This window comes from Manduca sexta, chromosome 20 (assembly GCF_014839805.1).
Source record: "Manduca sexta isolate Smith_Timp_Sample1 chromosome 20, JHU_Msex_v1.0, whole genome shotgun sequence".
In the NCBI taxonomy this organism is placed as follows: Eukaryota; Metazoa; Arthropoda; class Insecta; order Lepidoptera; family Sphingidae; genus Manduca; species Manduca sexta.
This window is the reverse complement of record NC_051134.1, coordinates 12,186,793-12,212,130: the sequence shown is the minus strand read 5'-3', so window position 1 is coordinate 12,212,130 and position 25,338 is coordinate 12,186,793. Positions and strand designations below refer to the sequence as shown.

General features: G+C 34.7%; 1 protein-coding gene across 4 annotated transcripts in view; it reads right to left on the bottom strand.

Moving 5' to 3' along the window:
• Positions 1-427: 427 nt before the first annotated feature.
• LOC115446875 overlaps positions 428-25,338 on the bottom strand; it is a 45,633-nt gene continuing 20,722 nt past the window's right edge. For 3 of the 4 annotated variants that reach the window (XM_030173685.2, XM_030173683.2, XM_030173686.2), the window contains 15 exons: positions 13,935-14,115; positions 13,225-13,327; positions 11,806-11,927; positions 9,709-9,866; positions 9,170-9,337; positions 7,530-7,575; positions 5,864-6,037; positions 5,119-5,402; positions 4,735-4,886; positions 4,280-4,485; positions 3,611-3,944; positions 3,093-3,337; positions 2,648-2,761; positions 1,938-2,076; positions 428-653 (listed from right to left, as the gene is read on the bottom strand). In XM_030173685.2, coding sequence (XP_030029545.2) covers positions 443-653; positions 1,938-2,076; positions 2,648-2,761; positions 3,093-3,337; positions 3,611-3,944; positions 4,280-4,485; positions 4,735-4,886; positions 5,119-5,402; positions 5,864-6,037; positions 7,530-7,575; positions 9,170-9,337; positions 9,709-9,866; positions 11,806-11,927; positions 13,225-13,327; positions 13,935-14,115 — 2,637 coding nt within the window. In that variant the 3' untranslated portion in view covers positions 428-442. The remainder of the gene's footprint in view (positions 654-1,937; positions 2,077-2,647; positions 2,762-3,092; positions 3,338-3,610; positions 3,945-4,279; positions 4,486-4,734; positions 4,887-5,118; positions 5,403-5,863; positions 6,038-7,529; positions 7,576-9,169; positions 9,338-9,708; positions 9,867-11,805; positions 11,928-13,224; positions 13,328-13,934; positions 14,116-25,338) is intronic. The other variant, XM_030173684.2, reaches the window with a different exon arrangement.

Sequence of the window (25,338 nt, the reverse complement as noted above, 5' to 3'; positions counted from 1 at the left end):
TGACCTCACTGCACCTGATGGTAAGTGGAGTGGGGTCCAATAGAATGTCTACTGACCAGATATGATTATGCTGGTCTTTTGGAGCCGCATATACTGTATACACAGGCTGATTCCGGAACGCGACATAGTTACGAGAGCCATTATGGCAGGTTTTAACATCTTGTGTACGTTGGTCATTATCCGGGAAGATATAAAACATATCCTACCACCAACAACTAGCATAGTACAAGGCACAAGCATACTAACTTCGTCACTCGTCAATTTTCAACCCACGTAGATTGTACTTGCCAGAATTTACTAATGCTTGGTGTAGCTGAAGACTAACATCAAGTACAATCAATACCAGACATAACTCATACTTGGTGTAGCTGAAGACTGAAATCAAGTACAATCAATACCAGACATAACTCATACTTGGTGTAGCTGAATGAAATTTTAAGACTCACCCGATGTTGGAAAGACTGTTGTTGCTAGCAGTAAGCGAGTCAGGAGCGCTCTTCCCCTGCGAGATGGCAGCCAGTTGCCGATCCAGCATGTTGTTCTGTTCGAGTAGTTGGCTCCACTGGCGGACGGCCGTTTTGGACGACGACAGCTCCTGGCGCAGTTGCCTCTCATCTAGCGAGTTGAGTCCACTGCGCAACGAACTGTCCAGTCTGAAAGGGATGTTGTGTTAGGTAATGCATGATATTACGGCTACTGCTAATATTATTGTTTTGTTACTGTGACTTCATATGAACGTATAACGCTTGTAAACAAGCAATCGTACGGGAATGCTACTGTTTAGGCTATTTTTGCAATCAAACATTATGTCGTATATGAAGAGCGCAATATATTTTCATGGAATGCTTCTTTATGCAATCTTATGGTTTTGTTGCTATTTTTACTGATCGTGGGCACTTATTTGCTAGTCCAGTATACAATTATAAAAAGTATGATGTACTTTGTGCCCTACATAAAAATGTTAGTATTGTATTCTACTCACGAAGTATATGTGTTTGGAGTAAATATATCCATTTACAATTCTTGAGCACAGTTTTATAAATAACAAATCCGTGTCTGGAGATAAAGTTTCAATCTCAGTTTTAACAATAAAGTTGCACGTTTTGCAAGCAAGTCTAAACTAATTTTGCAAAGAGAATGACCAAGTAACAAATTCAGCATCCTCATTGACTACTATAGTGCAAATATTTGTAAAATAAAGTCTCATAATCCCTTTCAAAATATGTACTATCCGAACAAAATAGATGATAACGACATTTATAATCAAACAAACGCATTATCCTGTATTGTAAACTATGTTGTCGAGATAGCGACGATTATCGCCTTTCTAATGACTATGGTCAACAGCATGGTGATAACAAAAATCTGTTTAAAGTGTTTATGTATAAATCGAATATGTTTTATGTTTTAGATAATTCTATGTATATTGTAAATGAAAATTTGAGTATATGAAAGTCAATAACGCATTAACTGTTGTATGGATTCCTAGTGTACACAAAAGAAAGGCCGTTTTTGAATTGGTTATAGTGTTGTGGAACAATTAACGTTACTTTTGTTTTACTTTCGTTTCTTTATTAATCAGATAAGCGATATGAACGTCGATAAACTACAACATCCAGAACTTGCAATTACAAAGCACTATAGTAATCCTCAGATATATGCATAATTTTTACCAAGTAAATGGCTTTGGCGCTCGATTTACATCACATAATCGCCTTAAATAAATTTTAAATACTACAATGTACAAATTAAAATCCACGCAACCGAATTCGTGGGGAAAAGCTACCATGTACGTTCTTTTGTGTGTAACCGGTTTCAAACAGGCCGGCATAATTTTGTCAACTGGCGAGGGATAATCTTTCGCTAGTCGATACCTACTCTATCTCTTACCATCAGGTGAAGTGGGGTCATTTTACATTAAAATTATATATAGGTACCTCTCGATGTAATCGTCGACGCTCTGCAGACTGGTGATGGACTGCGCGAGGTCGTTGTCCATCATGAGGTCGTCGGAGGCGAGGCTCGACAGCGTGTCCAGTGACGGAGTCCGCTCTGTGCCGTTACGGAGACCGCACACTGACACATTCGGGACATTATTGGACATGATTTCACATAACAACTTGAATAATAGCATTTTAAAAGGTGCAAGGTTTGAAACAGAATAGACCATTCAGAATTGGAGTTGGTAGAACTATTTACTTGTATTGTATTAACAATTTCAAGAGTTTCTTTCTGCCTTTCTTCTTCGGATAGTCATCACTTAAGTAGCTAGTGAAAGGCTAGTAGGTTAGTTAGGTTAGAGCTCATGTCCTTATCGGTTTGGACCGCGACGCTAGTCCTATATTTCCCCCTACCTGCCAGCCCGAACTGGCGCCTACGTGATAAAAAAAGTATTTTGTTTTATTTTAAGCAAACCTTATGAGTAAGCCGTAAAACAAGCAATAAGTGTTTTGGAGTAAAAATCTTTGGCTGCAATATCTATGTATGCCTAATGCTTATAACGCCATAGCATACTTTAATTATTGATCAACATAATAAAATGTCTATAACAAATGTATTCATAAGGAAAGAAATGCCAAAACATTGATTGATCAACCATCATTATCATCACTATCACGTATCATTTTTATCGTAAAGGTGCACTTACATTTCCTGTTCCGCTGTGCGAGAGGGCTGGAGGTGATGCGTTCCCTGGACCGGCGCAGGTGCTTGCTGGTCTCCGAGTCGCAGGTCTTGCTCGATGGACTACCGTCCGTATTTTCTACAACAATAAGGTACAAAATGCCATCAGTTTTTTCTGTTCGTATTATCACAAGGTCGTTAAATTGAACTAGACTCGTTAGTAACTGAAATTTCTATATACTAATATTCAATTGACATGAAAAAATTGTTATAGAAGTTTCTTCTGTTGATATAATGGTAGATTCTATTATCCCCAATTTTTAAGTATTATCACTTATGTATTGTCAACGAAATATCTTAACAGTATAAGAAAATATGAATATGAGAACTTAGGCCCTTTCCAACCAAATAGCCAAATCGTAGTAGTAAACACTGCATTTACTACTATCGCTAAACAGATTTTCACTTACTTCTGAACAGCAAAGCGGGTTGATCAGCTATTTCATCATCGAAAAAGTCCCGTCCATCTGAGATAGACAGAGAACCTGAAGCATGTGTCGGCGTTCCGGGTGACTCCGGTGTGGCGTGTTTGCTTCCTGTGCCACTGCCTACGCCACTGCCGACCCCACTGCCAGTCCCACTCCCAGGGCCGCTGCCAATGCCAATTCCACTGCCTAAACCAGGTGCCACGCCACCGCCGCAGCGTAGCACTTCGCTGTTCAACGTTTAAGAAGTAAGAATAATAAGTCAAAGGCTAATGTGGAAGATCAAAGTATAAAGTTGTGATGTATTGGAAAATAGGTATTCTTATAGAAGAAATCAAAACCACAACAAATAAGTAGTTTGAAATAGTATTCATTCTTGATGGACATCTCGATTGTAAGTAAGAGATCGTGAGAGTCACTTTTTTTAATGCAAATTTGTAAGCATTTCACGTGATTATTTATTGCAAATACCAATAAACCAAAAACAATTTTCATTGCCTTACCTGATTTCCTTTTCTCCTAAAACCTCTCCATCGATACCATCCTCTTCAACAATAGGCTCAGGAGTCCTGGTTTTAGTATTAGCAGTTTGGTATGCACTAGATATCGAGGGAGCATCTCTTTCCACTTGTAGCTCATTGTTGGAGTCACTAGTGCTGGTAGACGATATTAGACTGTCCGCCGGCGAGGTTTCATCGTCGAGTAGACTTTGAGTAGAAGTTTCCAGAGCAGACATGTCGAATTTAGACTCTTCAAGTGTGAGCGTGAGGTTGTGATGCTCCCCACTCTGGTTTGTGCAAGTACTTGTAGTGCTGTAGTTTGAACTTGTCATTGACCCTGTAATTAAATCAGTATGAAGAAAAAGATTTTGAACATCGACAGGATCTTTATTAAAGTGAATTGGAATTGGCATCTAAAAGTTAGTCACAGGTAACTAAGATGGCCATTAAAAACTATTTGAATCCCTCATATGTCATATGCCCCACCTGAAGTTTCTTATAAACAATTGATATAAAATTTATAAGAGCAATTAGATGAGAAATTTACTCATAACGGACATAGGTCTCATCCCACATTAATATAATATGAATTTTGTATTGTTGTTATAACGACCCTTATATGGACTTTTGTGTCTATAACCTTTTAATACTAAGGCCCTTAAATTATCTTACCCATCATAGTCCCGCGCAGCGCGTCATGCTGGCTCATGGTCATGGACTTCATGAGGAGCGGGTGCGGCGGCGCAGGCTCGTCCAAGATTACTATCGTCTTCTTCGGGACTTCCGGTTCCGGCTGCAGCACCACTTTGTTCTCATACTTGGATTTTTCATCTTCGCAACTGGAAACACTTAATGCAACAGATACGTCGTCTTGAGATCTGCAATGGCAAACAAAGCTGATTGTATTTGTTATAATAATATGGTAATTTTTGCGTCCAAATTAGACTTATAATGAATAGTAAAAATTACTTGGTTCAATATTGACAAAAACTAAAATTTACCATCCTTGATGATTAATTCATCGAACAGTAAGGCCGCAGTATTTGTGCTATTACATAAATTGATAACATTACCAATATTAAATATGGAAATATATGGATAGCCTAGTTGCTAGTATTGTATTATACCTAGTGGCCATAGCTTCGCCAGCCGCGTGGCTCTGCCAGGCGCTGCTGTTTCCGAAATGGCTCTCCTCACTCTTGCACGATGGACTAGATTCCTTACTCGAGTTCACGGTAGTCGGCGAAACCACACCGCTTGATGATTTCACGAACGAATTCTATAAAGATTAATGCAGAGAATATTAGATATTTTAATTACAAAATCTGGAAAAATCTGCAGTTATGATTATTAGGCACTTCAACACAAATCATTAAGGGCTTTTGATTTTTCTTTCTCTGCATGGCAAAGTAAAACAGGACCGTATTTTATGTACTGTGTGGGACCAAGGTCATATTATAAAGAAGACCAAATAATATTTCGCAAAACTTTTGCAAAAAATAAATACTCACCTGCTTATTCAACTTTTCCGGTTGTGCTCTATCCAATACGAACTTCTCCTCTTCAAGACTTGTCTGGATTGTGGTGGGCCTGTTCCTATTTCTGTATCGTTCCAACGTAGACATTGGTGAGTTCTGTCTGGGTGTTTCTGGTAGTTGTATTGGCTTGGGTAATATTGGTGAGGGAGGTTGGTAGGTGGGGGCCGGTGCTTCGTACTCTGGAGACGGGTCAGTCTCAAAGGAACTTGGTAGTTTTGGTAATGGGATCACCGCGTGTCCTGTTACAACGGCTTCATCTGGAATGAAAGCAATGTTTTTAATTAATTATATAGTGCGTTGGTTTTTAAGCTTTTTAAAAAGGTACAAGACACTGTTTGCTAAAAATTAAACTAAAGACAATCAAATTTAGCATTGACGTCAATAATAATACAAAAAATAATGATGATTCTTAACAGAGGGAAAGACAACGAAACTGATGACTCACTTAAGGATTGGTTTTAATAACCGTCTCGACAAGCTTTGGTAAAGAAGTAGGTAAGTAAAAGAAACGAAGCCAACTTTGATGATATTTTCTATTGTAAAAAATGCAATGTTGAACCACTTCAGCTTGGCTAACAGTATTACTATACGATCAAGCCGGACTACCTCTACCTCCAACAACATATTGATAACGTTAATTATAATTATGATGTTGATATTGATGATGATGGTCGTGGCGATGATCATGATGATGACGAAAAAGAAGTACAAACCGCACCCATAATATCAAGGTCGGCGACTTGCAGCTCTCTGAGGTGGAAGTTGTGCGCGCCCCGCATCACCATCTCGAGGTTGCGCGGGCGGCGGCGCGAGTGCGGCGACACGTCTCCCCCCGGCGCGCCCTCGCCGCCCGTCCACACGCCCGAGTCCGTCGATACTGCAGACCCTGCGCCTGTGCCGTGTTCACACCACATAATAATAATATCAGTCCTGTATTATATACTTGCCCACTGCTGATCACAGGCCTCCTCTACTACTGAGAGGGATTAGGCCTTAGTCCACCACGCTGGCCTAGTGCGGATTGGTAGACTTCACACACCTTCGAAATTCCTATAGAGAACTTCTCAGATGTGCAGGTTTCCTGACGATGTTTTCCTTCACCGTTAAAGCGAACGATAAATTCACAAAGAATACACACATGATTTTAGAAAAGTCAGAGGTGTGTGCCCTTGGTATTTGAACCTGCGGACGTTCGTCTTGGCAGTCCGTTCCAACACCCAACTAGGCTATCGCCGCTTCGCACCACATATTACTTACTACCTACTTATTATGTAATATGTATCTATATGGGCATAGACGCAAGTAGCAAAGCTTTGACTGGACAGAATTATGAAACAGTAATCGTCTTCATTTATGAATTTAACGAAGGCAAAATATTTTGATATAAATTATTTCTTAGTTAAGACTGAGAAATTTGTAATGTGTACACATTCGAGCATAGCCTAATTGCTATAATTGAATGTGTTTCGTGCTCGATTTAAAAATGTAAAATGGGTAAAATTTATCAATTGACAAGCCTCTCAAAATTACACAACTATAGTAAATCTAAACAAAGTCGTAGGGTGGCAGGTATGACAAGAATCATATTAACTTATTACGGTTTTTAGTAATTATTTATCTCACAGATCACAAAAGGGAAGGCTTCTTATTTCATAGGACTTGAATATAAGGAAGCACACGACTCGTCATTAACTTAAAAAAGTACTAACAAGTGGACTCCTCTAGTGCCGGAATAAGGAACAAAACTTTGCTGTCAATGTCGCAAGTTGCGTGTGCGCGTCAAGCTAGCATGAATGTTTCGTACTGATTAAATAAAGATATTGGAGGAGTTCGTCATTTGAATGTAACGCCTAGATAGTTTTGTATGTAACTATTTTTTTAAACTAACGAGGCATTAATATTTTGTCGGGATATAGCCGAATTGATGAATCTATACATACAAGTAGTATAGATTCGTCAATAATAGTATCTATAGAAGTATAACTTCGTGAGTATAATATAGCAGTGTTCAGTGGTGATATTTAATCACGTGCTGTAACGTTATATGGTACAATAAATAAAATAAAAAAAGTACAAATTATAAAAGCCAAAAGACAGAGTGGATAGCCGTATTAGAGAGAGAGATATAAACGATTTTATAATTTTTTTTTATAATGTGTAGACAATAATATCAACGGAATTATTTTCACAATTAAACGAAATTATAAGTACATACATTTTCTTCAACCAATTGTCATATAAAATATTTAGCATTACAAATTCTAAAGATATTAACACTCTATTTGCGAGCACAACTGTTTATATTTTAAGAGCGTAATCTTTGCCAAAGAATTTAGAATATGTGTATGAAATAATTATTAAGCCGAATAATTAGTGAATCTTACCTTCTCTCCAGCCATCGGCGCTAGCCTTTCTTGTATTATTTACCACCTGCAAAACAAATAAATTAATTATTAACACTTTCACAACACTGCTCACGCACAAATAAACTTCATATCAACCATTGTGAATCACTAATCATCCATTCATAATTCCGGGCGTTACGACTTAACATTACGTTACAGCAACTGAGGTTAAAGTGTCTCGTAGTAAATATGTTAGTTAACAGAACAAAAATAACCGTGTCATGTAACACGTACTCTCACTGCCTGAAACAAGTCGCGAGATAACTGCTTACTTTCTTTCACTACGAATATGAAACTGTATAGTTTGAATCAAACGTAAATGTACGTTAATATTCGAGCACACGTCATGTCACGGTCCAGAACGAGGTAAAAATGCTTGTGTAATTAATTTTTGCTTTATAATTAACATTGCAAAATGGCCGAGTACATGCGCATACAATGCAAATGCTTGTGAAACATGTGAAATACACAATATTATAATATATTCAGTGATTTTAATGTAAGTTCGAGCTTATTATTCCGAATATTTCTTTTGCGTTATTTTTTCCCCTTTTGTTATTTTACTTTTTTATTTGTATTTCATTACTTCTCTTTTTTTTTTCTTCATAGATATAATTATATTTGTAGATTTCTATAATGCCATTAATGCATAGATTAATATAAGACAACTACTTATCTTCTCCGTCAATTTTATAGAAACTTAAATCAACTATACGAATAAAAAAAAAACATTACAATTATTTACAACGGTCAATAATTTCATTTTCACTTAGTTTTTAGGGTTCCGTACCTCGAAATGAAAATACCGAACCCTTATAGGATCACTTTTTAATTTTATAGAGCAGATGTGCAGATATTTCTGAATGGCTACCTCATGTGTGACAGTACACAAATGCATTCTGCAGTGGCGATATTTTGAGCAAACAGTGGCCGGCTTCAAAAGCAGCGGCGCTAAAATAGAACACTTGTGACCTACTTCCCTCTTAAACGGATAGACACGCTCTTACTATACGCATAGAGTTGGTTATCGCTTGTACGATATAAAACTGTTATGTAAGTGTAAAAAGTCTTTGGACCTATTAAAAAAGTAAATAAAACTGTGCTAGGTGCTAAGCAACGGACGACTAGGAAGTTTTAACGCGACAGCCCATTAACATGAGTTTAGTTGCGAAATTTTGTTCCGCGCATCGTTTGGTTACATCCTACTCAGCCGCTGTCTCACAGAAATAAGATAACTTGCTTTTTTTTATTATTCAAAAATATGGTTTATAATATTTCACATAAGAAAGTTGTGTCTCACATAGGGTCAGGGTGTGGGGCGCGAGGTTCCGCTATTTGATAATTGTTTGAAATTTTAAGATGTAACGTAATTAATTTCTTCATGATTAAATTAAAATCAGACCAAGTTTTCAAGGGAAAACCACTGTAATTCATAAATTTTATTTCATAGACATGACAGATTGACTAGTGTGACCATAAACATCTATGCAACATTGTCTTTTAAGTATTACTAGCAGAATAGAATATTTTTAAAATATCCTCAAAAAATTAGATAAACCAAACACCTATGTACTTGTTTTGCGAATATATTAAAGGTAGGTGGTAAGTGGCAATCCTACCTGCTTAGCAACCTTCGCGTCGATGTTCTTAACAGCTGGGTATTGCGGCCTGGGCAGCTGGTTGGTCTGGAAGGTGTACTTCCCCGGAGGCCGGTCGGACAGCGGCTGGGCGCGGGATGTAGGCGCTCGAGTCTGCTCAGACACCCTGGTGGGTTTTGTGCGTCCGTCCTGTAAAACAAATGTCACTTATTTAGTTTCTGATATGGAGCTATGGAGGGAAGTGGACAATTCATATTTATGATTGTGTGTATTTCCTACCATTTATAAAGCCACTACCGGAAACATATTTACCATCAGGGACTGTGGACAACATGTCTTTTCTACAATAGTTAACGCTAACGTTATATATGAAAATGATCCTAGCGTCTGACTTATCGATAGGATATGTTCCCATACATTTTTCTGTTTTCTATTAGCGTTAACGATTGCAATACATCTGATACAGCCTCGGTTCAGTAATGTCGATTGACGTGATTGATTATAATCATCACGTAAGATGTATTTTCGGAAATTTTTGTTGTTGAGTGCACTCTCGTTACCTGTGCATACTGCTGTGGCTGGTAGGTGAGTATGACAGTTTGTTTGGTGACGTTCTTGGGTATGCCGGCGGCGCCCACGATGGTGGTGACGCCGGTGGACGACACCTGCGTCGTCAGCAGCGGCAGCTGGTTGTACGCGCTATTTGTACTTTTCTTATCTGTGAATTTAATATTGGGGTTTATTTATTTTATTTTAAACACTATTAGGTAATACCAGGTAATACACACAGCATATTTATTTCTACTATTACTTATTTCTTCTTATTATTATATATCTATATTATTCTTTCACTAATACGAAGCTACATTACTCTTGAGTGCTATAAGCTTTATTATCTCAGTCAAATATAAAGCGGGAATTTTATCCCTGAAAAACCTTTTCACGCGGGCGTGAGCATTGTGTGTAACTCTTAAACGCATTAAAACAACTTCTAGAATTATACAATTCTAAGATAAAAAGAATTAAGTAGATATCTACAATTAATTATGGTAAGTATAGATTGGCTTATAATATTATAAAAACAACAACTAGGTTTACTATAAAGAGACAGACAGAGTTACAGTTTAAAATATTGGTACTTTGTACTGAATTTATTTTTGTACAACTTTTCCACTATTTTGCAGAAGCGTGAGATTTATTGTGTTAAAAATGCTACATTATAAATGTTTTGAGTGTCGCAGTAAATAGGAAACATTATAATACTTGTCCTTCTGAGTAATTATAATTATTTTTGCTGCTAAAATTAAGCACATTAATATCAATAGTTTCTATTTGCTAAGTGAAATGAAAACAGTGAATTTCAAAATAAAACGGGAACACCACTTTACCCGAAAATAAATGACCTATTTCACTGAAAATAAAATATTAGTTTCGTAATGATCTGTGGTGTCGGTCTATTTGTTTTATACTACTGAAAAATGTTGCGTTTTGAGATATGATGGCTCTATGCAAACGGTAACAGTGTTTCTATGTCTAAACTGATGAATGAAAGTTTTATAAATCTTTATACGTCGTATGGAACAGCTTTTTGTTTAGTTTGTCGGCATCAAAACCGGCCAAATTTTGAATTGCATAACTTAGCACTTATAATCTATGACGCCCGTATTCATAGACGTTTTTTATCTAAGGACGGAGCAAAGCTGTGATAACAAGTCCGTTTGTCAGTGCTGACGGCATGGCAGCCTTCGCAGTGCGTAGATATATGGCCGTTGTGATTGGCTAATATTGAGATACAACAATAAAACTCAGAAATAAACTTGTTATTATGATAAAGCTGTGGCTTTGCTCCGTCCTTAGATAAAAAACGTCTATGAATAAGGGAGTAAGAGATTAAATATCTACCTGACAAGTGCTCGTACAATGACTACAACGTTCTTTAACGGGTACCACAATATTCTTTGCTCACTGATGCTTGGTGGTAGAAATTTACTAAGCAGTACCCAGGGGTACTCGCGTCAGAGATATCAAGCAACTAGTAACTCGTTAGTTGTGATGACCGGTTTGTGTTTACTTTCTTTAATAATTACTTAATATATTCAGTTTGTGTATATAAACGAACACAAGGTTGACGAGCAACAACCAATATTTCCGTTGTATGTAAACTGGAATATTGCATAACTAAATACTTCCACTTTTAATTTCTCTAAATCAAGTTATCCCGGATGTCAATTAAAAACCAGTATAGATTGTACCACCTAAATAGATGTCATAATTACAGGTGCGTAACATAAATATTTTCCAACAAAATAAGGAGAAAAGCTATGAAAAGGACAGATTCACAGGAGTACCTAAACTATAATATAAAAACCGCGATAAAATCCGGAATATAGTTTTATTTTCATTTTTAACAGATTCACAGTGTTAAAACTATTGTGTTTTCTCCTTTTTTAACCTATTATTCTACATGTTACTTTATTTTTGTACTATCTTCTTTAAAGACAAATTATTAAATACGTTACGATTCGTTTTAAAAACTGAAGTATATTCTACCGATTTAAATTATTCATGATTATTTAATATGATCCCTAGATACAAATACGCAGTCTGATAAAAATATCAATTAAACAATAGATGATGTTTACAACCTAGTCACGTACCTAGTGCATTATTGTTTATGGCGGTTTCCTTGTCCTTATTGGGGGCTCCGAAGGCTTGCTCAGCCACCACACTCACGTCACCCACCTTCGCGGTCTTCGCATGCTGTTGTCTGAAACCGAACCTGAACAATGACACTGTTCTGTAATTCTTGTTAGTTGTATAGCTGTACAGACACCACAGGAAAGATGATATCGACAGTCGAATGGCAAATTGACTTGAGCGCCATCTTTTTCCAAAAATATTAACTAGTTTAAAAAAACATAGAGAAAATTGCTGATTTTAAATATGTATGAAAGTTAGTGTCGCAAAAAAAATGTGGCTTAAGTCAATTAGCCTTTCAACCGTCGGTATACAATATGAAGTTAGCTCAAAATGCACATTATTATTATTATGAATGTAGCAAACTATTAATGAAAATATTATGTGTTTATGGATTAAGTATAAATGATTATGGATTGGTAGAAATGTAGAGCTACTTTTGAATGGGTAAAGGAAAGGTAAAAAGCAACGTATGGGTGTTATATTAAAAATAATGAAATTAATTTTGATAATATTCAAGTAAGGTAATATAGTAAGTGTTGTTTAGTAAAAGTAGATGCTCCACATAACAAATGCAAGTTTTTTAAGTGTTTACAGATTGCTAGGGGCAGTATTAAGCAATAAAAATAGAAAATAGCAAATATCTAGACAATCATAGCTGCAAGCCAAATAGATTGAGATCAATAAAGTAGATTATAAAATGTTTTCCATAAACGCCTACACAAAATGTTATAGCAACAATCCATTCCGACCATATCGAGACGTTGCAATGTGTGTTTGGTTTCCTATTGAACCGGAGGGCATTACCATAAACACAACACTTTCTAATGTTATGAATAAATAATGTGCTCTGAATGTTTCCTACTAGTAAATATGTGATTATGTAAAGGCAATTATATAAATAAGATTAGTTGAAGAATCATTTACGTTTATAACATCAACTGTGAGAATTGCCAATTAAATATCGAATAAAGTGAATAATAATATCAGCCCTGTATTATATATTCTCCCACTATTTGGCACGGACCTCCTCTACTACTGAGAGGGATTAGGCCTTAGTCCACCACGTTGGCCTAGTGCGAATTGGTAGACTTCATACACCCTCGAAAATTCCTATAGAGAATTTCTAAGGAATGCAGGTTTCCTCACATTTTTTTCCTTCCCCGTTAAAGCAAGCGATAATTCACAAAGAATACACACATAATGTTTTTAGTAAAGTCACGAGTGTGTGCCCTTGGGATTTGAACCTGCGGACATTCGTCTTGGCAGTCCGTTCCACAACCAACTAGGCTATCGCTGCTTAATTAATAAAGTGAATACTGAAATTATTTTTTGTCAATATAGATGAATCAATATTGGTTTCAATGAATGAAATTTACCTGTTAGTGCGTAGTGGCTGCCCCGCCGTCTCCTTGCGTGGTCGTGCGAGAGGTGTCGACCGGCCCGACAACACCTCCTCCGCCCGTAGATCCTCCGTCGAAGCTATTAGTAAAAGTGTGTTGTGAACTCAATCATTTAAAATTACTTATATTATAATTATTAAATTAGAATATTTATTTAAAATTCCACCTATTGAAGTAAAATACGATAATCGCAGCTTTGGTGTTATCACCAGATGTTTTTTGACACCTGGCTGTATATTTCTTTATAATAATTATTCAGATGAATTTGTATAGTTGGGAAATTTAGATTTCTTTTTTTTTCCTGTTGCTTAAGGTTTTTAGTCAACCAGCAACTACTAGTTAGAAACTCTACAATAGCCTCAATATATTACATGTATAACAAATAGAAGAACACAGAATTATGCTACGTGTTTTTTATTGTAAGTAAAATAGTACATTAATCACATCAAGTTAGTGTCCGTACGTCAACTGGGTCCCTCAATGAAAATCAGCGCTACAGTATCAGTCATGCTAGTACTGCTGCAAGGGCTGAATGAGGGTTCCCATTATTGGCATAATGGGTATAATAGTGTATTTTTCTTTATTTGTTTTTTTTATTATTCATTTATTATACATGTTGTACAGTCTTTGTCCTAATAGTAAATCTTTTATTTCTTTCTTTCATCCATAACTTTTGCAAAATCTACCTCCATTTCCGTTCTTATCATGTGGTTTCTGCTTGCGGCGCGCGTTGTCGTCGGCGCGCGAGGTGCTGGCCGGCCGCCGACGGAACCCAAACGACGTGGCCACACCCCGACTCGGTTTGCTGTTGCCGTTCCCGCTGGCACTCTTGTCCCGCTTCTTTGCACCCTTCGACTCAGAGTGACCCTGTGGAGAATGATCTTTGGTTAATTATCCCACGTTAATGTGAGTTGCCAATGATGGTGACTTCATTTAGTCGTTCTATCGAGTTAGAAATACTAAGGCTAATGTGTAGATCATTGCATTACAGACTAATATCTATACCTATAGTCCCGTTATCATAACTACTGTAGGTAAGCTAATATCTAATCAAGAATACCACGTATTTCTATACCAATAACTGACATATATTTCACTATATGTTAGTCACTGGTATATATTATATATTATATATTATAATGTATGTTAGTTATAGGTATATATTGTTATTATAGGTAAATTACATCCTGAATTTTCAGATAAAATATCTAGAGCTATGAGTTTTTTGCACGTATATGAAGTATTTTTCTGTGTCTATAGACGAAATATGTTCTGCAAAAGAAAATGTGTAGTTTTTAATGGACTTAAACTTATTAAAATATATAAACGTTAAGAACCAAAGTATCTTATGATAAGTTTTACTTTAAAATTAAAACTATGAACGACATAAAAAATAAGTGTACTACGTCATCAGTCAGAGACTAAATAGTTACAGATTTGTAAGGAAATTCAGGTAGAGACCTTGATGCAAATCAAATGTAAGTAATTTACGTAATCGTCAACTGCCACGGTCCACGGTTTGTTGGTTTTCAATAATATAATAATTAACATTGACATACTTACACTAAAGTATTGCTTTAAATAAATAACATATTGATTCAAATTCAGATTTTTCTTATCTAAATTGATCCTTGTCTATTTAAATGTATTATTTATCGGACAATATCGGAACAAGGCCTGGATAAGCCTCTAGGAACAGGCAGAAGAAAAAAAAATCTATTATCTACGTATCCAAAACCTACACTACTGCTGGTAATGAGTCTTCTCTACCATTGAGAGGACATTGACTATTATAGAAGAATAGACGAGTAGAAAGTTTAAGCCACAAAAATATATCCAAAATAAATACACACATAATTCTCTATTTGTATCATTGTAAGATCAGGTTACAAGTAAAGATGGAAGTGATTCGTTTCTAAACCCATATTTGATAGACTGTGACTCTACCACTGCGAATGAAGAATGGTTCAAGAATTTTAAAATATACAACATTTTTAAATAGTTCTCTGCACGAATGACGATTAATCAATAAAGAATTCCCAATCTAGCAGTTAATAAGACTGAGATAAACATAAACGCAAGCATACATCAACGGCAGCAAGTGTGTAACAGCCAGGTACATGTTGTAAGGCGGATACCGGCTCTAAACAATAGCCTCCGAGCGTATGACGCCATCGTCACATATTTGGAATCTGTTTGTTTTCTTCCTTCTACAGACAATATTAATGTGCTCAGTCATTTTTAATTGAGATAATATGATGATGATGAAGTGGCGATAGCCTAGTTGGTTGTGGAACGGACTGCTGAGCCTGAGACGAATGTTCGCAGGTTCAAAACTCAAGGGTACACTGGCTACTCTAAATATATGTGTGTATTCCTTGTGAATTATCGTTTGCTTTAACGGTGAAGGAAAACATCGTGAGGAAACCTGCATACCTGAGAAGTTCTCCATAGGAATTACCAAGGTGTGTGAAGTCTACCAATCCGCACTAGGCCAGCGTGGTGGACTATGGCCTAATCCCTCTCAGTAGTAGAGGAGGCCCGTGCCCAACAGTGGGACAGCATATAATACAGGGCTGATATTATTATAATATGATGATAAGTAAAGGAAGAAATGAGGAAGTGGCTCATCCGATGGTAACTGATCACCACCGCCCACAAACAACGACAATACCAGAGTAATCATAGATATCTTTCTGGCCTTCGAAATGGATTATTTTATACTTAATATATTATGCTCAAAAATTATAATGTGTCTATGACGCACACGTCATTGTTAAGTCATAATAAGTCTAAGGACTAATACATTGAAGGCATTCTAAAAATCTGAATGAAGACTTAAGTTTATGGCATGTAAAGATACTTCTCAGAAATAAAGTAAGTTGTGCTTATAAATTGTAGTTACCAAGTTAAAATCGCAGATTAACAGTTTAAGTTTCTGAACTATCTAAGTATATTAAAATAGTTGCGCAAGTTACATACATATGTATGGAATCAATGCCAGAAAATTAGTCGTCGCGCAGAGTCATAAAAACATAGAAGTTACACCATTGTAACTTCTATGCTAGTTCATACTAGTCATACAGTACCAATACTCTGTGTTTTACAGAAATTATTTAATTCCAGATATAATACATAGTAAATTCTTAGTTCAGAATGCTTACAGTATCATCAACATTTTTGGGTCATGAAAGTAGCAACCTGTCTTTAAAATATTACTAATTTAAGAATAATAGTGACTGTGTATTGAGACGGAAACGAAGACATAAACAGTATATTTAGATGTAAGTCTCTGACACTCGCCCGTACCGTCGATGACAGTTGACATCCGTTAGCGGTGACGTCATTGTTTATCGGGCATCCTTTATCTGTCATTTGCATGTTACTCCTTTCACCCGACTTGATATTTTGTAAGACTTGATTTTCGACCGAATTCTTATTTATTTTGTTTTTGTATTATTTATTTTGTTTTAATTTAACTTATCTTTATTTATTCACTTTGCGGCTGTTGGTAATTATCAACAACGGATTATAATTACAGAAATATTATAATATTTCCGTATTTGTTATACAAATGCATGATTAAATTCTCCTCTCTTCTTTGAAAGTGGTGGAAATCTCCAAATGCATGATGTAACGAATGTCATTCACCTGATGATAGCCGTCAGTTCTAGGCCAGTAGCAACGGCACATAGAGCTTTAAAATTAAAACCACTATATGCCACTCCACTGCCTTTTTTACCCTATCAATATTCTTATTGCCAGCGGTACTAGGTATGTACCCAGCTAGGCTGTCGCATTCGAGAGGCCCATCAGTTGCTAGTAAACTAGTTTTTGGCGAGGGCCACAAACATAGAAAGTGTAACAATCTTGTATATTGGCTACATGATGTTTCGTAAGCAACTCCCACGCGTATCATCGTTTGTTGGGTAGTTCTCACGCGCGTGTGGTATGTACGAAATGGTTGGATTTAATGGTAATGAGCAATTCATGCGATCCGACTTCAAGTTAAATTATAATTCAAAAGCTATCTTCTTTAATTACCTTTGGTATATGCAAGTTATGGCAGTGGAATTGTCTAAAGTGTAATTTACTAATAAAAAAAATCTGTGTTATATAATTTTAACATTTTAGTTTTCTTGGTGCAACCAAGCGAGAGAATTTTTAATGCAATTTTATTTTTTAATGCAATGCTAAAAATATAGATGATAACTGCTACCCCTATTCGCCCATAATCTCAGAGGAATCTAATATGGGGAGTTAGTATTGATAGAACGAATACGGATGATACAACTCCATTACCAAGAGCTCAATGGTGCTCAATGGTGCAGCTCTAGAACTCTGGAACGCACATGTTATTGCTCACGATTCTTGTTAATTAGCATCATATTTAAAACATGCTGGGGCATTATTTACAACTCCATCGATTGTAACTCATTCATCGAAAAAGGCAATGTAATATACTTCACTACACTGTTTTTATTACGTTATTTTCTGTATTCTCTTTTTCTCTATAATGTCTACATTACCATTTAAAGTTATACACATTCACTAAAAAACACTCTAAATACTCAAGCTTTAGCGATGCACGTACTTCGATTTAACATGGTGTTGCACAGACCTATTTCCATCATTGTATTAACTCTATCAACTTTTTTTCAAAATTCTCACCGATTACCTTTCGATAAATTGTATAAGGGAAAAAATGAACACAATGGCCACTTTCCCGTAGCTTAATTCATTCAAACGCCATAAAAAAAACTTCATCTACACAACAATGTTTTTGACTATTGAGCATTTTCGCACGTTACAAGTTTACAATTAGCAGGTCCAATAAAAATACCTTTAGGAATCACAACAATGGCTTTAAACGTAATGTGTCAATAGTTTTCTTCTAGACATGGTCATAATATAATATGTTTAATATATTTTATGGTACTATTAACATATAATTTACGGTATTTGAGAAATAAATTCAAAATGTTTCATATAAAAATCTTTATCATAAAATCTTCATTGTTATGGAGTGTTTTCTATAAAGAATTAAGATTGTTTTTTTTAAAAAGAAGCGACGCCAAAACTTCCTAAGCATAGGTATTTATTTTTTTATTTATATATTATAATAAATAATCATAGTTGCATTTTATTAGTCTACAGATATTTGTAAATAATCTAGTATAATTGATAGAGCGGCTTGTATTATATTCCCTGTAATGTAGTCGTGTTCAACAAGCAGTGCGTGAAAACGAATTATTTACGACTCGACGGAGGTATGTTCTTAAGTTTAAGGCCAGCTAGGTTAAATACTCCATCGGTTGTAATAACGTTACGTATCTCAAATACTTGACAAGGCGTTCAGCCCTAGATTGGCATTGAAATTATTATGTTTATTAGTAGTTAGCGTTTGTCACGACATATTTAGAACTAAGTTGAATTTGTCTTGGCTTACATTATGAAATATTTACGACGCCATGCGTGTAATGCGCTTTCTAATCTAGAATTCTCAATATTTATGTAAGTGTCACCTAGAGACTGTGTTATTAAATTTCTATATTTGTAGGTCGCATCACGCGAAATTGCTTTTCCGTAATGAACAAAATTCGATTTCCGTAGCGGTGGCATGAGATTGATATCGTTCCCTTTACAAAAATGGTCCTGTGCAAAACGAAAGTTACATATCTACCGTGGTGACAAAATCAGCGAAAGCTTACTCGAATTAACAGTCTTGTTTATTTTTACTGGCTATTGTTAAAATCTACATTGCCCATCTTGAGATTTTTGGGAATGTTTATAGTATGTCGAAACTTATATGAAACAGAATGTTACATTCTGAGTCATTTATGAAGAATGTTTAAAACTAAATACAGCTGCTACTGCCTTACATATTATAAACCAAAGTCCCTCACCGAGTCTGTCTGTGTTAACGCGATAAACTCAAAATGTACGAGTGGATTTCTTTAAAATTTTGTATGAAGATAGTTTAACATCATAAGCTACTTTTATTTCGGGAGAATATATAACAAGGCTATTATTTTATTTTATTTATAAGGGAAAATAAACTATTGTACATTATAAATTAGCTGCATAGTATTTTTACATAACATTTAAGTAAATGCACAATCCACACTATTTTCATTCTTATTGCAGGAAAACTCTTTCACACGAGCTGAGCCGGAGCAAAAGCTAGGGCATAATACTAATGTAACAGTTATGTTTGTGATTGTGTTATATGATGAAGTTTTAACAGTATTTTAATTGTTAAATCATGAAATTAGTTTGCTGCGAAAATTTAGGGATACCCTTGAAATTATATATTGCAGTTATATTATGCGACATTTCATTTTCTCTTCAAGCTTTGTAGTAGCCTTGAAGTTAATGGGCGCTGCGCATTATTTTGTTGACCTTGCTTTATAAAAGCTTTATTTAAAACAGGCAAAGTTATATTTAATTTCAATTTTGATTTTAAAAACTTGAGGCAAATTTCTGTCAATTATTTCTATTTAAATCAAATAAGATTTAGTACGTATATGATGGTAGATTCAGTCACAAAATAAATGCAATTCATTGTAATTCGAAGACATGTTTAAGTTAAAGCCGCTTATAAGTTCCAATCATTAGACTGTGCTTTTAAGTTAATCAAATAACTGGGTGCTGGCAAGTTGGTGCACTGTTCTTAAATCGTTATCTGCACTGACAATCTTACCTGAATTCCAACATAAAGAAATCATTATAACCACAATACCTCATAATATGCCTACGCCAGACTTCAAAATAAGCAGAAAACTACAACAACCATAACAAAAAGTTCTGCTGTAAATTTAAAATTACTTATTACACAGAAAATTCCAATTATTACGGTAATCACAGTGATAAGGTATGGGTAGACAAGTCACGACTCGTGTACCTAATCAGTGGACACCGCAAACTAAACCACAGATCAAAGACATGCAGCCGCAACTAGTCGTCTTCCGATTAGGGTATCCACTAGTTGGATGTATGTTAGTACAGTTTCTAACTAGCCATGGTCATGCAAATATTTAATTTTTTTTTAGGATTTCGTATGGCATTATCAGTTATGGTATAACCGGTTCATGAAAGAATTATATTATACGCAATTAACGAGCAAAATTTTACGAATACTCAAAAATTATAAATTAAGATTGTTAACATTTAGTCAAAAATGTTTCCCAGGCTAGTTTTTGATTTCTATATTCAATCTTGTCTTCGTTTATGATATCATGTCTGAACAGCTTTATTTGATATCCAAGAATTGTGAGACAATTATTAAATATTTTACATCCATAAAAAGTAAATAATATTTTTTTTATATTAAACTATATTTTTTTCATTCAACAATCCACATGCACACCAACATATCCTAGAAATTATTTGTAGACTCGCCACCCTACGCTGACCGTTAGAGATGACTAGTAACATAGTTTCGTTATTATCCTACAGTTTGTAATACTGCTGTTATATAAATGGGATCGATAACCCTGACGTACATTGAAAAATATTTCCATAAACACAATAGAGCTTTTTGTTTTTAACCTTCTGTTATTGGTACTGCGGTATGAAAGTTTTAAAAAAAATGTAACCTTTGTGTTAATACAAGACCTTTTCTATATATCTATCTACAGGTTACTAAGATAAGTATTTTTTAACTCCGTATAATTCTATACTTATATATATAATAATAATAAAAAGATAATTTATATATATATAATAATGATAATAAGATAATATTATAATTTAATAATTTTCGAATGACGCACATCACAATCTATACTGTGGCCATGAGGACTGCAAAACCTTCGAAACTTCGGGAGCGATAACCAAACAAAAATAACGATAAAATTCGAAAACTAGTTTTATTTCCATCTCATAAAACTCTACATCTTTGAAATCAATAGGAACTACGTCATAGAAGTGCTGTGTATACTTAACAAATGGTCTTTTTGGCACAGTGCCTTTCGACAATGCATGCTTTCTATGCTTCCATTAGGTATTTGGTAAATAACAATGCGGAGTTCTTGGTAGCTTAGTGTGCACTTTTCGAGGTGAAGGACAAAATGTATTTGCACTGCAATGTGCTTGATTGATAACTCCTACAGTGTATTAATACACCATACTATATAAATAATTTAATACATCAGCGCCATAATTGTTCTGAAGTGGTAATAAAATGGTTACTTAATTTATAAATTTAAGTTCCGTCTACTGTCAAGTGTATATTTCTGAAGAGATTTTTAAAAAGAATGGAAAACTATATGATATGACACGAATATGAAAATTGAATATGCAATATTAAAATTTTCACTAAAACCTTAATTTTTTTTTACTTTCTCATTGTTGTTAGAATTGCAAATATTTAAACACAAAATTACTTTGAAGATCCTTTTCAAAGTACGCCTTTATTTTACATTTGATAGAATTCTTTGCTTATTTACACAAAAAAATATAATACATGAACTCTCCATATAAAAACCTATGAAATAGTAGTTTAATAGCCCTTAACAAAAATTGCGTGTGGGTAAATAAAATGCGTGAAAAGAACACAGTTTTCCCTTGTCCACACAATGTATCTATTATCGAAGCTGTTGGTAGCAGCATTGATCAACCCTGTTTAACGGTAAAGCTGCATTCTTAGCTGTAATAAATTGATGAACATAAACGAACGCATTCTTGTATAACCGTTATGTTATATGATGTAATAAAATGGTTTACTCATTCTTTCCGAACAAATTGGATATCAATACGTGTTTCACTCATTTACTTAACTATATACTGAGTAAAATTTTGTTCTAAAACGACATTTCATATGGTTTTGTTTCCCTTTAATGTGGGGTTGGCTTCAGGCACTGTTTTGCGCATGTAAAGGTGCTGATTTCTTTTAATTAATAAAAAAAGAATAAAGAGTGGTTCTAACTAAGCCTTAATGGGAAATGCGACATTCTTTCCAAAACACGATCAGTAAATTACTCAGATTTTGCAATATTAGATAACCTACATAAATGGATATATTTCATAATATTATTGTTATATATTACCAACAAAATACCAAGTCCTCTTATTTCATTAAAATTTTTCCTTTTCACATTATGCGACGTAAATATCATAGATAGGATCTATAAAAACTTGCTGAAGCAAGGAAATGAGAACGCATAGGTCTTCTATAGAAAAAATGACGACGTCTACATCGCCTTAGAACGTACTTATGACGTACGCGCTGTATTATACAAACCTACGATCTAGTAAAACCTGTTAATATTTATTTATTGTCTTGGCAATTTCTCTTCATTAAGTAAATAACAATTATTTTGGCTTCTTTTAAATGTCAAATGCCGTGTATTCACTAAAATTACCGGAAGTGATAGTAAAATAATGATAGTATTTATATTTGTAGATTTTTTTGCATTTTGCCGTACGTCTTATATAAAACATGGTATAGACTCTACGCTATAGAGTTACGTAACAAAAAAGTTTCAAAAAGTCATTACATTTTGCGAACATTTGATGACCAAAAATTGGTAACAGTAACAATTACATTTTTTTTTTATTTAAAATACTGTTATTTTTGCAATTACACATAATATATGTTTTCATTGAACTTATATAGCGACATATCGGAAACTAATCTGGGAAGAGTGCAATTTTGAACCAATCTCCACTTATATTAGAGTTTCACCCACCACTTGACCGTCTACCGATAAGCGTCTGCCGGCAGCCCTTTGAGAGCGACTTTAATGGACATGACATAGTCTAATTTGTAATTATATGCTAAAATCTGCAACTCTAGATCCAATTTTCAAAATATTCATGTTATGCCTGGGTGCTGTAGCTACTTTTTATCCCGAAAATCGATATTGACGAGAGCGCAGTCGTCGGCAAAACTATAATATATGAAATGCGATTTCGTATATCTCATAATTACATATTTTATACCACGTTCCTCGAGCCTTTGAAGGGCGTGATGTGTTATTGCGCTCATTTTCAGACTGCACAACTCTTACACAGTAAATACGTGTCATTAGGTTGGTAGGTAGTCATTCAGATTACTGTACATACAATTGCACCATGAGGCATGATTGCACGGTTGCACCCCAAAGGCCGACACCGCTCACCATGACTTATCTTGAATTACAATGCAAAACATCTTAGCCCCACGGCCTCTTTCGTAGGAATATTTAAAATACTCTTTAGTATTTCTAAAGCTTGGGAAAATCGTAACTTACAATCTGACAGGTTAGGCACTAATTTTCCATCATCACTATAAACATAAGTTTTACTTTATGTTAAATATATATTTTAGTTTTGGATTCTTTACAGAGAGTAAATCAATTAGCATTTAGCAAATAATGTGGAAATGGTATAAGGCCAAAGAAACTAGTGTTATTCTCCTGTTCATGAAGTGTTCTACTTATTTTATGCCAGTGCCTCTCATTAAGTCATTACTCTAGTGAATAATACATTATCAACAGCCGTGTACATATTTCTGACACATAAATAATGATTTTTTGGTTAGTATAACAGTTACACTCGACACTTATTGTCATTTATTTTATTGACCACCGTTATTAATCGAAACCACATATCCGGTAGCACATATCAAAATAAAAATATATAACCTCATAAAATGACTGCTTGCGGTTTTCAAGTCAAAATCTTACATTAACTTGTAGATACAATACAGTATATGAATTTGGAGCATCAATGAATTTAATATCAAACATTTTAAATATCTTTGAAGAATAAATTATTTAAATAAAACGATCGTAAATGTTAACAAACGAACGTAATTTTTCTTCACCAGCATCACATCGATACCAGCAATTAATCGAACTATGCTAAATCGATTTTTGGCAAAATTCCGTTAGAATGCAAATTTATTCTTTCTTTAGCTTTTATAATCTTACAAAATCTCTTTTTTTTTTTGCCATAAAATATTGAATTAGACAAAACGCTCAATAATAAACCTCTAGTATTATAAAATTTATCTTATTTTTCACTTTAAACTTCTCTCCTGTAAAGCTGACATTTTCAAGTTAGCGTAGTATTAATTGCAGCTGTCGACATAAGCGTTTAACCCCAATATCGCTGGAACAAAAAGCGCTTTATTATAAGTAATGATAACTATGAATGTCGGATGCGATGTACTTACAAGATCCGCTACACTAGATCAAGAGTAACCTTACTTCTAAAGTACGACTTTCTAGTTAACAATAGCAATCGTTGTTGACATTGTTCAATGATAATAAATCTATTCAGAGAATCATTTATTTATAATAATCTTGATAACCGTAACGAAGAGAGAAAATCAGGAAAGTAGATAATGTTGATAAATGAAACTAAACCCGTTGAAATGGAGTAGACTGGTATTAGTCAAAAGTTACTTTTAAAATTATATTTCTATTATGTAACAAACATTATACAAAATGGGTTCGGTGTTAAGGATGTAAAGTTGTAAAAGTAGTCAAGAAAAGAGAATAAAATGTTTTTTTACCGACGGCTTCTAAAGATTTCAAAGGTTTAACATATATCCTTCTTCATGCTTTTTCGTTCATCAGATAATTATTATTTAAAGTTCCTAGAAATTTAGCATCTATGAAGATTTTTCAACAACTTCTAAATCTCTTTCAGTTCTTATGACGACAAAACTATTTATTTGTGATTTATAGTCACAGCCTAAATGTCAAAAATGACAAAGGCACATAAAGTTAATTGCGAAGAAACGAAGTACAAATTGATATATACAATTAACTGGAATGTCTTACTAGCAATATACGCACATTGTGTGTAATTGACTAATTTAGTAGCACCGTACAGTAACTGCATATGTCCATCCAAAATAACTTTTACACGTTTCACTTTATCTTTTAGCCGTGAACTCACCACCATAGTTGATGTTTACGGTACTTCCTCGAGTTAACGGTTTTCAGTTTTGAGTCAGGTGATTTCCTTCAACATGTGATGTAGTCGTTGTTAATCTTTGGAGAATTTTATTTCTCTTCCTTGGGGTTGTTTAGAAAACACTATTTGCTTTTAATAAAACTAGGAAGTGGCTATAGTTTTTAAGGAAATATTTTCTTT